The sequence below is a fragment of the Gadus chalcogrammus genome, chromosome 20 (assembly GCF_026213295.1).
Source record: "Gadus chalcogrammus isolate NIFS_2021 chromosome 20, NIFS_Gcha_1.0, whole genome shotgun sequence".
Lineage (NCBI taxonomy): Eukaryota > Metazoa > Chordata > Actinopteri > Gadiformes > Gadidae > Gadus > Gadus chalcogrammus.
Genome location: NC_079431.1, coordinates 15360482 through 15375160, shown reverse-complemented (window position 1 = coordinate 15375160; position 14679 = coordinate 15360482). Strand labels below are relative to the sequence as shown.

Below are 14679 nucleotides of genomic sequence, written 5' to 3'. Positions count from 1 at the left end.
ACACACACACACACACACACACACACACACACACACACACACACACACACACACACCTACCATGTGTGTGTGAGCAGCCACTTGAGAGCAGCGCTCCATCTATCAGCTCTGTGAAATTATGATTTTATGCAGTACGCTGATGAGATGTGAAGAGAGTGATATGATCGGATGCTACACACACGCATAGAGACACACACAAGCGTACACAGATAAAGACACACACATGCACACACATCTTGAGACACACATATAGAGACACACACATGTAAAGAAATGGAGCAACACACATGCATATACATAGACATCTAATTGCACACACACACTTGTACACACACATGCACACACAATAACACACATTTTATGTCTGCCCACAGGTGCATGCACACACAGACAGACTTTCGAAATACACTCAGTCAGTTTCTACACACACACACACACACACACACACACACACACACACACACACACACACACACACACACACACACACACACACACACACACACACACACACACACACACACACACACACACACACATTTGTGTTACTACTGATGCATCTGCTACACGTGGATGCTGGCTCATTTCCCAAACATAACAAACAGATGTTTTTTAACTGACTTAAAGCAACAACTCTAGAAAAACAATCTCGCGCGCGCACACACACACACACACACACACACACACACACACACACACACACACACACACACACACACACACACACACACACACACACACACACACACACACACAGTTTCTATTGTTTTTCACTTTGCGTTTTTTGGGCACTAAAACATGATGAAAAGCTATTAGTTATAGTAATTAAATAACTTCCTCATCTTATCTCCTTGCTTTAAGCACTCTCTTCCACACACTCATTATTCTTTGAAACACTAGCCATGATGTCCCTCCAGACCGACTTACGTGTGTGTGTTAGTGTGTGTGTTTTGGTGTTTGAATACAAGCATCTGCTAAATGATTAAAAAGTGAGGTAGCAAATAGCGATTTCCTTGGTATGGTTTGTCAACCTTGGACAGGTTCTGCCTAAATAAAGTGTTTGGTGGCCTCTTGTCAAACACATTTTGAAATTATATATTTTTTTATTCATCTGTTTTCCTTGAATATCTGTTATTTTTCCAAATTGTAGACAGATGGCCGGGGACGCTTTGAAACGCCCGGTTCAGTTCACAAAACAACACATTATTCTCTGGCATTTGAAAAGTAGTCAAAAGTTGTACACTTGATTTCACTGATGCCCTGACTGGTCCAAACAATGCACCGACACTGACACCTTTGACCCCCTTCTGGTGTTCATGGTCTGTAGCTCTGTGTGAACACAAACATCATGTGCTGTCTGGGCCTGTTGAGCGTATAGAAGGGAGATAAAGTGACTCTGGTCATGTGAGCTATAGAGCATATCAATGTAATCAACCGTGAATCAGCTTTAGGCCTTCAGAGGCGTGGTGTGGGATCTACGTGGTGCTGTGTCTGTTCCGGTCTGCTGCAGCCAGGGACTGGAACAATCGGCAAAAACACTAACACTGGGCGATTTCACCCCAAGTCAGTTTTCAAGGATTCTATTATATGGACCTTCTCCCCGATACATGGCTGTTTTCCAACAGAAATCCTCTGGCAGACAAGGGTTAGGGCATAATACCTAAAACCGTATCCATCAGATGTTTTCTGTGGTCTGAAGAGTTGCCTTTTCCACCAAAATAACCTAGAACTTTTAGTCAGAGGAACCTAATTTCAATAGACTAAAAGGTTATAGGATGGAAAGGGGGCTATGAATGATCTTGTACTCTTGCTGCTGCTGTTTGGTCTGCCTGTTTGTCTTGCTGTTTGTGTTTGCTGCTCTTGTTCTTGCTGTTGAGTTGCCTTAGGCTGCTGTTTGCTAGCTAGGTGCCCAATGCTTGTGTGCTAGACTGTATGCTATTTATGTTGTGCTTATTGTAAATGTATGTAGGTTGTGGGTGTGTTAGAAACAGATTTTTTCTGTTGTCTTTTAATAGACATTTATTTTTAGCCTCGACCCCCTTCCATCAAAATGCTTTGCTTTTTGCTATTGTAGAAAATCTGTTTCTTAATGACTTCAAATAAACTAAAATAATAGAAAATAAGAATGCAACCTTTACACCAGCTGTTGCTTCTTGGATATGTGCTTGTGGGCTTGCACACGCAAACACATTTACCTTGCTTGCTTAATGCATATATGCATACGTTAAATGTAACGTCTTTTATGTACTATTTTAGTCACCAAGGCAGAAATATAAAAATATATGTTACTGCAGTACACCTCAGCGGTGTACTGCTGCCACCACTATTGCATCTACTACGACTAGTTGTTTATTATTCATCCCTGTGGTGAAAGTGCCTAGGCAGTTTAATCAGAAGGCATTGCATCATAATATCCCAAAACATCACAAAAAAGCATACTCGAGTCGTAGACATTCTGTACTTCACACCTTGCAGTAAATTCGATGTAGAAAACAGAACAAGGCTTCCCCAGACCAGCTGAGCATCCTTTATGCTATATTTTATTACAACCAATACAAATTAAATGCTAAATTGGTGTTGTATGTGTGTGTATGCGTGTTTGCGGCTGTGTGTGTTTGTGTGTCTGTGTGTGCTTGTGTGTGGACCCCAGGTACCCCTCTCCTGGTTAGGAGCAGCAGTGATTCGATGCTCAGCCCCCCCATGGACACAGAGACCCCCCACCCTGAAGACTCCAACGCTACAGTAAGAGCAACACATGCACAAGCAAACATTCAAACAGACACGCATGCAGGCACGCACGCACGTCGCACGCACGCACACACACGCGCAAACAGACACACACCAACACTGATAAACACACATGCACGCACACGCAAATGCACACACACCCATATACACACTCACGCACTCATACACACACACATACACACACGCACTCATATAGACACATACACACAAACAAACGCATATCCACACACACACACACTTGCACACTCGCAAAAAAGAGACACATTCATCTGACTTTATTGATGAAGTTGAGGTAATTCCCATTGAGAGGAAACCCTGACGCTGCACTTTTAAGACTTGCTGCAACCATATTTTCCTTTAGTAAACATTTGGCAGAACATGAACCTCTGTATTTGTCCATGTTCTGGTTTACTGTCTGTGCTGCAGCACAGTTGTTTGAAGACCTATGCGCATTTATGACTCATGTTATCACAGCCAACATGGACCAGATGCATCCCTGCTGACATGGGGGTGAATGAGTGAAGTGGGCGGGGACATTCCGCAGGCATCAGATAAACACTGCTTTGATCTGTTGACCAATCGGCTTCCATGGGTGCACGTCGCAGCAGCTGGATCTGTCCTCTGTTAAGGGGATACGCCCTGTCACATCACACTGACCTCACCAAGACGGATTACTCCCCTCACCTCTCTGGCCCTCTTCCTCTCTGCCTCTCCCTTTCCCCGCGGGGTCAGAGGTCAAACATCTCATGCTCATCACTCTTCCTTACTCCGTGTTTACCCCCAGTGTTGCCAGCTCCGTGTTCTTATAACATCAAACCGCTTCCTTATGAAACCAAACCAGTTTCTCAGTCGCCGTTTATCTTTCATCTTCCTTATTCCTTCCTTCTGGGCCTGTACCGCCTGTCCGTCTGTTACGTCTGTCTGTCTCTATAGTCCCTTTCACGCGGGGATTCCGCAAGAGGGCCGCAGCGAAGGCCTTTGTGTATTCACAGTGAACCAAACCACGGTGGCTTGTTTCCGGCCCAGGGGTGTTGTTACACAAAGCATGCTGGCTTTCTGGATGCAGAAGAGCTTTGACAGGCGTGACGGGAAACACAACCACGGCGACGTCTAGTGTTACCTATAACTTACGCGTGGGGCGGCGACACGCTCGCTGGACAACAATGGATGGTGAACTGAGTGCTGTGCTCTTCCTAGCCTTGCACATCCTGCGAAAGCAAGCAAAGTCGCCGTCTTTCGAGATGCAAAGAATGTGGGATTCGTGCAAGAAACGTGCTCGTCTGCGATTAGCAAGACGTTGGAGGATAAATTATAGTGAGCAGTGGAATATAATTATAGGGAAGCAGTTTACGGCAGAAAGGCGCCTGGGCCTTTGTCACAGTAGAAGGAGACGTAAGCGTCGATTCAGCTCTGTGACTGTCTCTGCTGCCGGATCATAAATGACCCCCCTGATTTCGCCTCTGTGCGGTTTACATAGAAAGCAGGGCGGAATAAAGGCACAACAGTCCCGCCTCTGACGGGAAGTGTAGAAGGCGCTTATGTCTGTCTGTCTATGCGTCTCTCTATCCCTCTTCTCTGGATTCTCTGAGTCCGCTGTTCCCTTCAGACAGACGGACTAGTTATACACTCTTTTGCTCTTTTTGGAGATGGTCAATATTTGTCTGGCGCTCCTTCTCGCCTGTGCTCACCTGATCTCACCTGGTCTTACCTGGACTTATGTGGTCTTAACTAGGCTTCAGTGGAGGCGTTTGCAGAGCGAGAAGGAGAACACGGTGGAGCCCGATCTGAACTGCAGACGACCCCGTCTGTCTGGTGGCGGTGCGTTCCCAGCCGGTTCTCCGCTCTCCTGCCTCCGGATCTGATGCGAGACGCGCTGCTGTTCCTTATTCACCGTCTCAACCAGACGTTCCTTTCACTTGTCCTTTTCAAATCTCCCCGGAAAGACACAAAGTACTGTTTTCTTTCGGCCCTTTTTTCAGTGTCTATGTTGCGCCTTTCAGACATCACCCCTTTCTCCTCCAAGTCCTGGTCCTATCTCCCTTTCTTTACTCTCTCTATTCAAATTGTGATCTTGTTGCGTTCAACCTTTTAATCCTGTTTACTTACACAGGCAGGCACTCACACACGGACACGGACCCAGTCCCCATCGCTACGCTGTAGTCAGTGTTGTTGATGTTAATTGTCATTTATTTTGGGAACTTGTTGCGGTTGGTTTCTAAAGACATCCCTATAGGAGGACCACACAAATCCCTCAGTCACCGCTTGAGCCAGCCCTCGTCTGATTGGTTGGTTTAAATCCCACCGGGTCCCGATCTGTTAAAACCAAGTCCCCCTTGGGTAATCTGTGTATTGGACAAACAACAGGTTAGGGACGTGGGAGAGGTCTTTCTGGACGAGCCGGGCATGGGGGAGATTGAGACGATGGCTCCCTGGGGGGTGGTTACCAGCTAGTGACCTCACGGAACAGTGTTTTGCAAAGGGAGGAAGGGAGTTGGAGAGCTGCTTTGTTGTACCAGAACAACACATATTTCTGTTCGAGACAGTTGGTTCCATGGAATGGTACCATCGGTTGCGTGGTACGATAACGCATGCAAATAATTTGTCATTTTCTATCGAGAACTATTTCTGATATTGTAATGTAGCACGCTTTTACACAAAGTGACTTGCATGTGATATATTCTATCTACCTCTTACACAAAGATGCCTACAGGTTACGCTAAAAATAATGGGGATTGAAACCAGAACCTTTGGGCTGGGAGTCAAAAAATTACTACTTTCCTTCCAAAAATCCCCTTGTTTAACAATCACATTAAATGTGCTGTAGGTAAAGAGAGAAGAATTTTAGAAGCAAACAACCACGTAAAAATCCCCACAAATATTAAGTCTTAACTACAGCCCCTTTAATAATGTATTCATCAAGGCAGATATTACGAGATCCATCCAGATTTTTCATCATTCTAGGGGCATAGAAGTTGGCCTATCTTTGAACTGTCTGCAGTATTGGGGAGGAGCTTAGCAGCAGGAAATGATGTCACGCCAACTGATATTATATATATATATTACAGCAGGTGGTGGCGGAGTCCCCTGTTCCTGTTGTCACAGGCGCATTATATCTCACAGGTGCTTTCCCGCTCCTCTGTTAAACCCTGTGTCTCATCAGGGCGATATCTGTGACATGCAGCGGCCAACACGTAGAACACGCCGTAACGTCATCTAAACCTGATCCTTTGGCCAATGCCCGACTGCTACAAAACATGAACCATATAAGCTGTACACTGGGGCGTTCTCAGACCGGAGTGGAGGAACAGACACCCCACTGCCCGTTGCAGAGCAGGTGGAACGCTGGTTTAATACGAGGAGGATCATGTGAACACTGTGGGCGCAGGGGGAAAGCTGCAATGTTTTATACATTTTTTAAAAGGGAGAGAGCAGAGAAACCCGACAACCAATGCTAAGCTAAGGGACATTAAAGAGAAATCCAATCTACTGAAGCTAATCCAGCTAGCTGATGTTCATGCATGCTCACACACGCGCGCTGACCGAAGCAGACTCACAGCGAGGTGTGTCGCAAAAGACACACACGTGCGCTCCAGATGTGTGACTGATGGCCAGTGATATTTCATATTGACAGCCAGAGGACTGATGGTGATGTAGTGAAAACGGAGCTGAGATGTTGAAACACACGCACCACATTCCTCGGGTTTGTCTTACACACGGCTGACCAATAGATCAGCGATGGAGCCTGACATCATTTCCTGTCGCTAAACCCCTCCCCTAGACTTATTGAAAACTGGTTGACTCATTATTGGGAATGTCTTCTTGCTACCTGATTATGTTTTGTGATCTGTACGCTGTGTTTAATCACTCATCCTCATTCCCGTGGTGATGTCTAAAAGTTGTCCGTCCAGTTCATAGAGAGAACGTTAGGTTTACACGTTTTTTTATATAGTTATTCAGCATCTTTCATTTGTGTGGGTTCGCAGATCTACAAGGTTTTAATTCTTTTTTTTGTGCTGACATCATCATTTGATTAATAAAGAGGTGGTACGAGCTGGAGGAAGGACAAGTGGGCCAAATAGGGATTAAAGGAGGAGGGGAAAGGAGAGGTAATTTCATGCAAACTATATTCTGAAAAAGGGAAAGAAATCCAGAGATGAGACGTCTTTGTCAGAAAACCCTCTCTCTCTCTCTGTCTCTGTCTCTGTCTCTGTCTCTGTCTCTTGCTCTCTCTGTCCCTGTCTCTGTCTCTGTTTCTCTCTGTCTGTCTCTCCCGCTCTCTCTCGCTCTTCCTTGCTTTGTCGCTCTCTCTCTCTCTCTCTAACCAGGTGTATTCTCTCTACCTGAGGACTGCAACAGTGCTTCACTACTTGTGACCCTCCATATATAAACACTGTTTGAATCCATCAGTCTTCCTGCCGTCTCCCTCGGTCCATTTTTCTCTCTTTAGGAAATCTTGGTCCATCGAGTGCCCTGCTCTACTCACTCAAAGACACAGTTATTCCTCAAAAAAAGACCACAATTACACACACACACACACACACACACACACACACACACACACACACACACACACACACACACACACACACACACACACACACACACACACACACACACACACACACACACACACACACACACACACACACACACACACACACACACACACACACACACACAGGGGCCCGAGGTTCAGATGGAGGTAATGGCTCTGGTAATTGTTGAAATTGTCACTTGGCCTTTTGGGGAGAGTGATGGCGCCAGGAGAAAGTACTGTTCAAGTACTCAGCCCTTGTCTTTCTCCTATCTCTATTTTAACACTTTTCTCCAAAACTGTCTCACAGCCCTCTCTCCCTCTTCCTCTCCCTCTCTGTAATTTGTATTTGAAAAATAAAAAGATTGACTGGTGAATGCTGATCTTCCATTTCATTTCAGTCCTTTCTTTTTATTTCCTTTGTCCAAGTTCTGTTGTGTTGTCGTATCGTCTTTCCTCTCCTCCCCCATTCTATCCCCCCCTCTCTATCCCTCCTCTTTCTTATAGTAGTAGCAGTTATAAGGTATTCTTCTGAGAGTTTACTGTACTGTTGTGGTTCTACTGGGACTCATCTGGAACCACAGGACTTATTGATCGGCTTACACCTGGGGAGGTGTGTGTGCATGTCTGTGTGCTTATCTTTTTTTAAGTCTTTGCCTATTCTTATTTAAAAAGTTTTTCGACTCCTTTTATATGGTATTACCGTCCTTTGCTTCTACTTTGACACCCACATTTTGCATGCAGGATTAATAAAGTTCTGTATTATATTTCTTAATGATGTTACCTTTATGTCTGATATTTCAACTTGGATTTGCAAGAGTTAAGTTGAACACACAAAGGCACGCACACACAAAAACACACGCACACACACGCTCGCTCACACACATGCTCGCTCACACACACACGCTCGCTCACACACAACCACACACACACACACAACCACACACACACACAACCACACACACACACACACACACACCCAAACATACATACACACACACAAACCAAGGAACAAACAGTACAGTATGTAACAAGTGTGCAGTAAATGTACAACAAAGAGCTTTGTCCCTCATCCCTAATTACACGCCATTAATCGGGGTCCCTGCTCCTGCATCTCTCACACACAAACATTCAATTTGATAATCATGCACATTCACATACACTGGCAAATATTCCTAAATACACCAGCCCACTTAATCATGCCTTCTATAGCAGCGCTTTCTGGGCACACTTAGTGTGATTGGTTACTCACTAATTAGTAATATCACTAATAGTTCCCTTTTGATCCGCAATGTGCAATAATTAAATTGGCCTGAAATGAATAGAGGCTTGCTACCCATTTATTACAAGCATCGTTATTCAAAGGTAAGACCATTTATCAATGATGGAAAACACCACTTAGACATTTCTCCAGCTTTTGGTGTGGAGTCCTTTGCGGGGCTGAGGCAATCGATTCAGCTGTGCTAGACTAGGGGGATGCTAGGCTAGAGGCATGCTAGGCTATAGGTATCCTAGGCTATAGGAATGCTAGCTTAGAGGCATGATAGGCTAAGAAGTTCTTAGGCTTATGCTAGGCTAGGGGTGTGCGTGGCTTGAGGGATGCTTGGCAAGAGGGATGCTTGGCTAGAGGGCCACCATGCTAGGGTTGATGCTAGACTACAGTGATGCTCGGCTTAATTGATGCTAGGCAATGAGGATGCTTCAAGTCCTAGTAGTGGATGATATAGTTTTATTTTGTTATGCATAGGTTATGTTTTTTGTTGCTGGACCAAACCAATAATGACCAGAAACAATGCATTTAGTAACCAGTTCTGCTCCTCTCTTACCTTCTCCCCTTCTCTTCTCTCGTCACTCCCCTCTCCCCTTCTCTCCCCTTCGCTCCCCTTCACTGCGCTCCCCCTCTCCTCTCTATCATTGTCTTGTTGTTATTTCTTGGTCCCTAGAACTGACAGGTGGTGTGGGTCGTATGTCAGTAGGGTGGGAGCTCAAAGGTCAAAGGTTATGTAGAAGTCCATTAGTGCCCACTGCTAGCCTTGACCCTCTGTGTGACCTGTGTGTGTGTGTGCGTGTGTGTCCGTGTGCAAGTGTGTTTGTGTGGTGTAAGAGTCCATTACAGACTGCTGGGATCCTTCAACTCTGTGTTCTCTAGTTTATTCAAACTGGCCTATTTCACACACACACGCACACACACACACACACACACACACACACACACACACACACACACACACACACACACACACACACACACACACACACACACACACACACACACACACACACACACACACACACACAATGATGATGTCATGTATGTTCGACACTGTTTCTTGGTGATGATTGGATGATGTGTCACCAGGTTATAGGTGGGCAGGAAGTGTTGGGGGAGCTGACCTCTCTGAGTCCGACAATTAACCACAATGAACGGACTAACGCTCACACACGCACACACACACACACACACACACACACACACACACACACACACACACACACACACACACACACACACACACACACACACACACACACACACTCTCGCTTTAAAAATAAACAGACAGACATCCATCTCTCTCTTTCTCTCTCAATCTCTCTGTCCCTCTGTCTTTATCATATTGCACTTGTTAACGCTCAAGTTGTTTCAATCCATTCATCAACCAATGAATCTGTCCTTCCATATTCACTCCTTCATCCATCCATCCATCCATAACTTCATCAGTGGGAGGACTCGATCAGGAACTTAATTACTTTTTCTCTCTCTTTTTTAATCACACACACATTAAGACATACAAGGCTCTCTCTCTCTCCCCCTCTTTTTTCTTTCTCTTTCTCTCTCTCTCGCTCTCTCTCTCTCTCTCTCTCTCTCTCTCTCTCTCTCTCTCTCTCTCTCGCTCTCTTTCTCTCTCTTTCTTTCTCTCTAAGCACATTCATTACATTTGTTTTAATAACCATTTCGGTCCCGGAAGGTTAAAAATACTTCAAATATATCTTCTCTCTGCACCGTGAGTACCGAACACTGAGGATGTTTCATTCCATATTCTTAGATGTTTATGTTGTATGTCCTTTGGTTAATGGTTCCATTGTTTGATGTAACATCTTCATCATGTTAACCGTGTGTTGCCGTCAGTGGTGTAAAATCAGAAGATATGTCCTTAATGTTACATGTAGGTAATATTTCATGTATTTAATGACATGTTCTTAACGCTACCTGTATGTAACATGTGTGTCCTGCAGGGCTCCAGCTTGGTTGTAGAGAGCAGTGGAGCGTTGGAGCGGTCAGCCAGCAAACTCTCCTTCAACAGCAGGTAAAGCATCTTCATCACTGTGTGTGTGTGTGTGTGTCTGTGGTTGGCGTGTGTGTGTTTTGGAGAACTTCACTAGGAGTGCAGGTCATGATGGATATAGGACTATAGGAAGATTGATTGTGGTAGAGGAAGATGGTTGATGGATGGTTGAGATGGATGGAGATATGGAGTGCGAGAGAGAGATAGAGAGGGAGAGAAGGAGGCGTGAAACTATTAAGGACAGATTGATGTCAAGCACATGAAGCCCCACCTCTGTACAACACACTGTGACCTGTCTCCCTAGCAACCAGCAGTAACCATGAGCCAGGTCACTCATGCCCACTATTACCATGCACCCATATGCAATAACATGCAGACACTGACACATATGCACTTAATGATACGGCCACATCCACTTACACAAACACACACACAAATTTCCTTGCACACACTGATACATGCACTTACATACAAACACACACTCATACACACACGCTCACATTAACATACTAAGGCAGCATATCACTGAGAATCAGGAGCGAAAATAGCTTTGTGGGCACGTACACTAACCAACACATCCGTTCACACAAATCATTATTGGGAGAACTTTTACTGCAGTCATGCACAGTATTTCTCTGATCGCGAGAGCAATAATAAAGCCTGTGAGAAAAACAAGATTCATTGAGCGCTCACATAAAGTTAAGCAGCAATTGATGTCCCGTGCACACAAATTATGTGTTTTTGCATCTTGCTTGGATATTTTTCCTTCCAGCAAGGTAGTTATCTTTTTGGGATTAAGTGGCTGGAGTCAGCCATGGCCATCGCATCCCTGAATGTGATTGGGGCCATTGTGTCCCTAAACTTGATTGGGTAATCTAACTTTTCCCATTAAACATTGAGGGTGCACTCACACTAGGCCATCTGGCCGTGGCCGTTTTCACACCTAACTGTGCTCAAATCTGCCAGTGTGAGTGTGGCCAGTCTGGCCAGGCCAGGCCAATTTGGCCACTTGGGAGAGGTGTGCTGCTACGGTACGGGCCGCTACGGTACAGATGCTAATGAGCCGACACGCGCACACGCACGGCTACGCAACCTGAGCTGGATGACGTATAGTCCATGCGACGACCACGGACATAATAAAGGCGACGAGCCTTCTTTCCCATTTTACGGTAAACATCTATCCAAATAAGCAACAGACTCAGCAAAGTGCGAACTGTGTTCTCTGTGTTGTTGTCCATTGTTGTTAGAACTCTGACTGGCAGCAGACTTTATTATGGTCCATGCAGCGGACGCTTGGTGATGACGTGTTACTTACGACGTGATGACGTATGTACAAGAGCCTACCATGGCCAGGCCACAGTTGCGATGGCCTAGTGTGAGTGCACCCTAACTCACCTGAGTTGCCGTGGAAACTCCTCATGTGGGGAGCTTTACATTTTATTTATATTTTTTGTACTATTATATATAAATACAGATTTACAAATATAGCGACTGCCCTTATTTATTAGACGATCACTGTCTTATCGCTACACTAAATAATTACATAACGCTGGCTACAGCGAGGCAGTGTAGTCTTAATTCCTGAATTTCCTGGTCAGTGGATAATACTTTATACTCAAGTAACGCTTATTTCGAAGGCTGACTAATGGTTCACTGCTCCTGAGGATCCTGCTTTCATTCACGAAGGGGTGTAATGCTGTGCTTTAATGTTCTCCAAAGTGTTTTCCGAAAGGTCAGCTCTTAAATAGTCTCTCGGTTAAATGTGAACTTGCTTGATGTTATCCAAGAAATCGGCCAAGCACTTCAAGAGGTGTTTGTACTCTGGCCACATGTAACCATTCACATTCAGGGTTACAGCAGCCATGGCTGGTACCGCCCACTGAGCGAGGCAAACAAATATCTGGGAGAGCAGGAAAACACTTTGTGAGCACGAGAGCAAAGACATAATTTGCACGGATGAGGGCGTCAGTTTCGTGCTCCTTCACGTTATGAGTGCGCTACCATGAGTAATTTCCTCTTCACACTCAATATTATGTCTCTTTTGCACGCGAGTGCCGTAAAAGTGCACACAATAATACTTTTTGTGCATGGATATGTTAGTTTTGTACGCACACCAAAAAAAATTTGCTCGCGATTTTCGGCATTGATATGCAGCCAAAACATGGACAAATGCCTCCTGTGATTATACATAAATACACATAAATGTACATATACACAGTGGCTGTTTCCCAAAGTGAAGGCTGCAGCCTTGCTAGAACACTTGTTCTAGAACACTAGAACAAACGCTAGGCAGCACTAGAGCCAGCACTTTAGTCTCATCTCCATAGGACGCGACTAAAGTGCTGGCTCGAGTGCTGCCTAGCGTTTGTAACGTTCGGACTTTGGAACAACTTGCTAGTTTGGAAGCGCTTCCGCCTCCGCTTTTTAATACTGTGTTTCCGCTTGTAAACACATGTGCGCTTATGAATAAAACATGGAGGCAATCAAGCTGATCGATATTTATTTGACTTTTGTCTGTTATGAATGTGGTCATGTCTCCTTTGCATGGAGCCTCTTTGAGGAAGTCACAAAAGCTTTGTTGCGGTTGATCCAATCGTCTTTATTAAAAAAAAATCCATTCATTTTTTATATAATTAAGTGAAATTGTCTGAGAACCTAATTTATGCATCACAGTTACAGTATGGTTGATTACGATTATGCTGGGGAAAAAAGGCAATGAAAGTATTGATAAACATGTATTTATTTGGATATATTATTTAACTGATCTGATTCACTCATTCATACATACATACGATCTACCAGTGCTATGAACACATAAGTAAATTATATAAATTACAATAATATAAGTTCATTATAAATTACAAACATTGCAAATGATCGGTGGTGCATTTACTTAACAACATTGGATCCCGCAAGAGCTTTTCACCGATAGCCATTAATGGCAGTATCCCTTTCCACCGGTAAACAAATGTTTGTGCGCCACCCTCAGGCGCATAAAAGTCTCAGTTTGCTTGGCTGACCCTAAAAAAACAAACATAAATAGGTATACATAGATAATGTAATCTTGTGAGCGGGTAAATTGAAATTGTTATTGGTGACCGTGGTGTTTAACACCAGCTACATCCATGCAAAATATAGCAACGTATCATTAAGTTGCAAAAACGCTTGAAAAGTGGCACAGGTCTTTAAGCTTGATTATTTGCATTAACATGATGAATCTATAAAAAGCAATATGGCACAAAATATTTCTGAAAACTTTAATATAACTTCACTTACATTTGAACATGTACCGCTTTCCCTCTGCCATTTTGATATCCTGCGCAGCGTGTGAACGCAGAGGATTGTGGGTATTTTGTGCTCGTCGAGGATCCAGCGATGCGTCCTTGAAAAATCTCGGAATTCTCAAAAACGAAGGACGCCAAAAGGGCGCGAATTTCCGAGTGTTCTCAACATTGGAACAGTGCTTGTCGTGTTCTATGATGTAGCATCCTTAAAAAGGCGGCCGTTGAGCATGCTTCCTTCACATTGGGAAACAGCCATAGATACACGTATACTAGAGCAATAACATACAAGCAAGTACATTGCATTTGTACATGCAAATTCACTTTTCTACACCCATACACACACTCTCACATCCTCTCTCTCACATACATGAACACACTATTCAATTTGATCTCAATGTCCTAAAGGAAATATATAGGAGGGAAAAAAACATTTCATTATTCTATTCCACCTATCCTGCATGGAATATATTTACCCCACACACACACACACACACACACACACACACACACACACACACACACACACACACACACACACACACACACACACACACACACACACACACACACACACACACACACACACACAGTGGTGAGTAATGTAAGGGTGATGTAATAGCTTTCTGTGGGTAAACGATCCTTGAAATTGCAGAAAGTCCAAAATGAGTATGTTAGCACAGCCATACACCATACATAGTGGACCACTAAGTCAGAAGTCAAATTAGCATGTGTGTGTGGTGGGGCGTTCGTGTGTGTGATAATATTTTCTGAATGTTTTTTATTGCCTTCATCTTTTTTTGTGTGCATGTGTTAGGGAATGTGTGTATGT

At 44.2% G+C, this 14679-nt stretch overlaps 1 protein-coding gene across 1 annotated transcript in view; it reads left to right on the top strand.

Annotated features, from left to right (window-relative positions):
• The window catches only part of pard3bb (par-3 family cell polarity regulator beta b), a 185719-nt gene that overhangs the window by 45024 nt on the left and 126016 nt on the right, over positions 1-14679 (top strand). Inside the window, exons 5-6 of the mRNA XM_056580571.1 lie at positions 2651-2742; positions 10517-10587. Coding sequence (XP_056436546.1) covers positions 2651-2742; positions 10517-10587 — 163 coding nt within the window. The remainder of the gene's footprint in view (positions 1-2650; positions 2743-10516; positions 10588-14679) is intronic.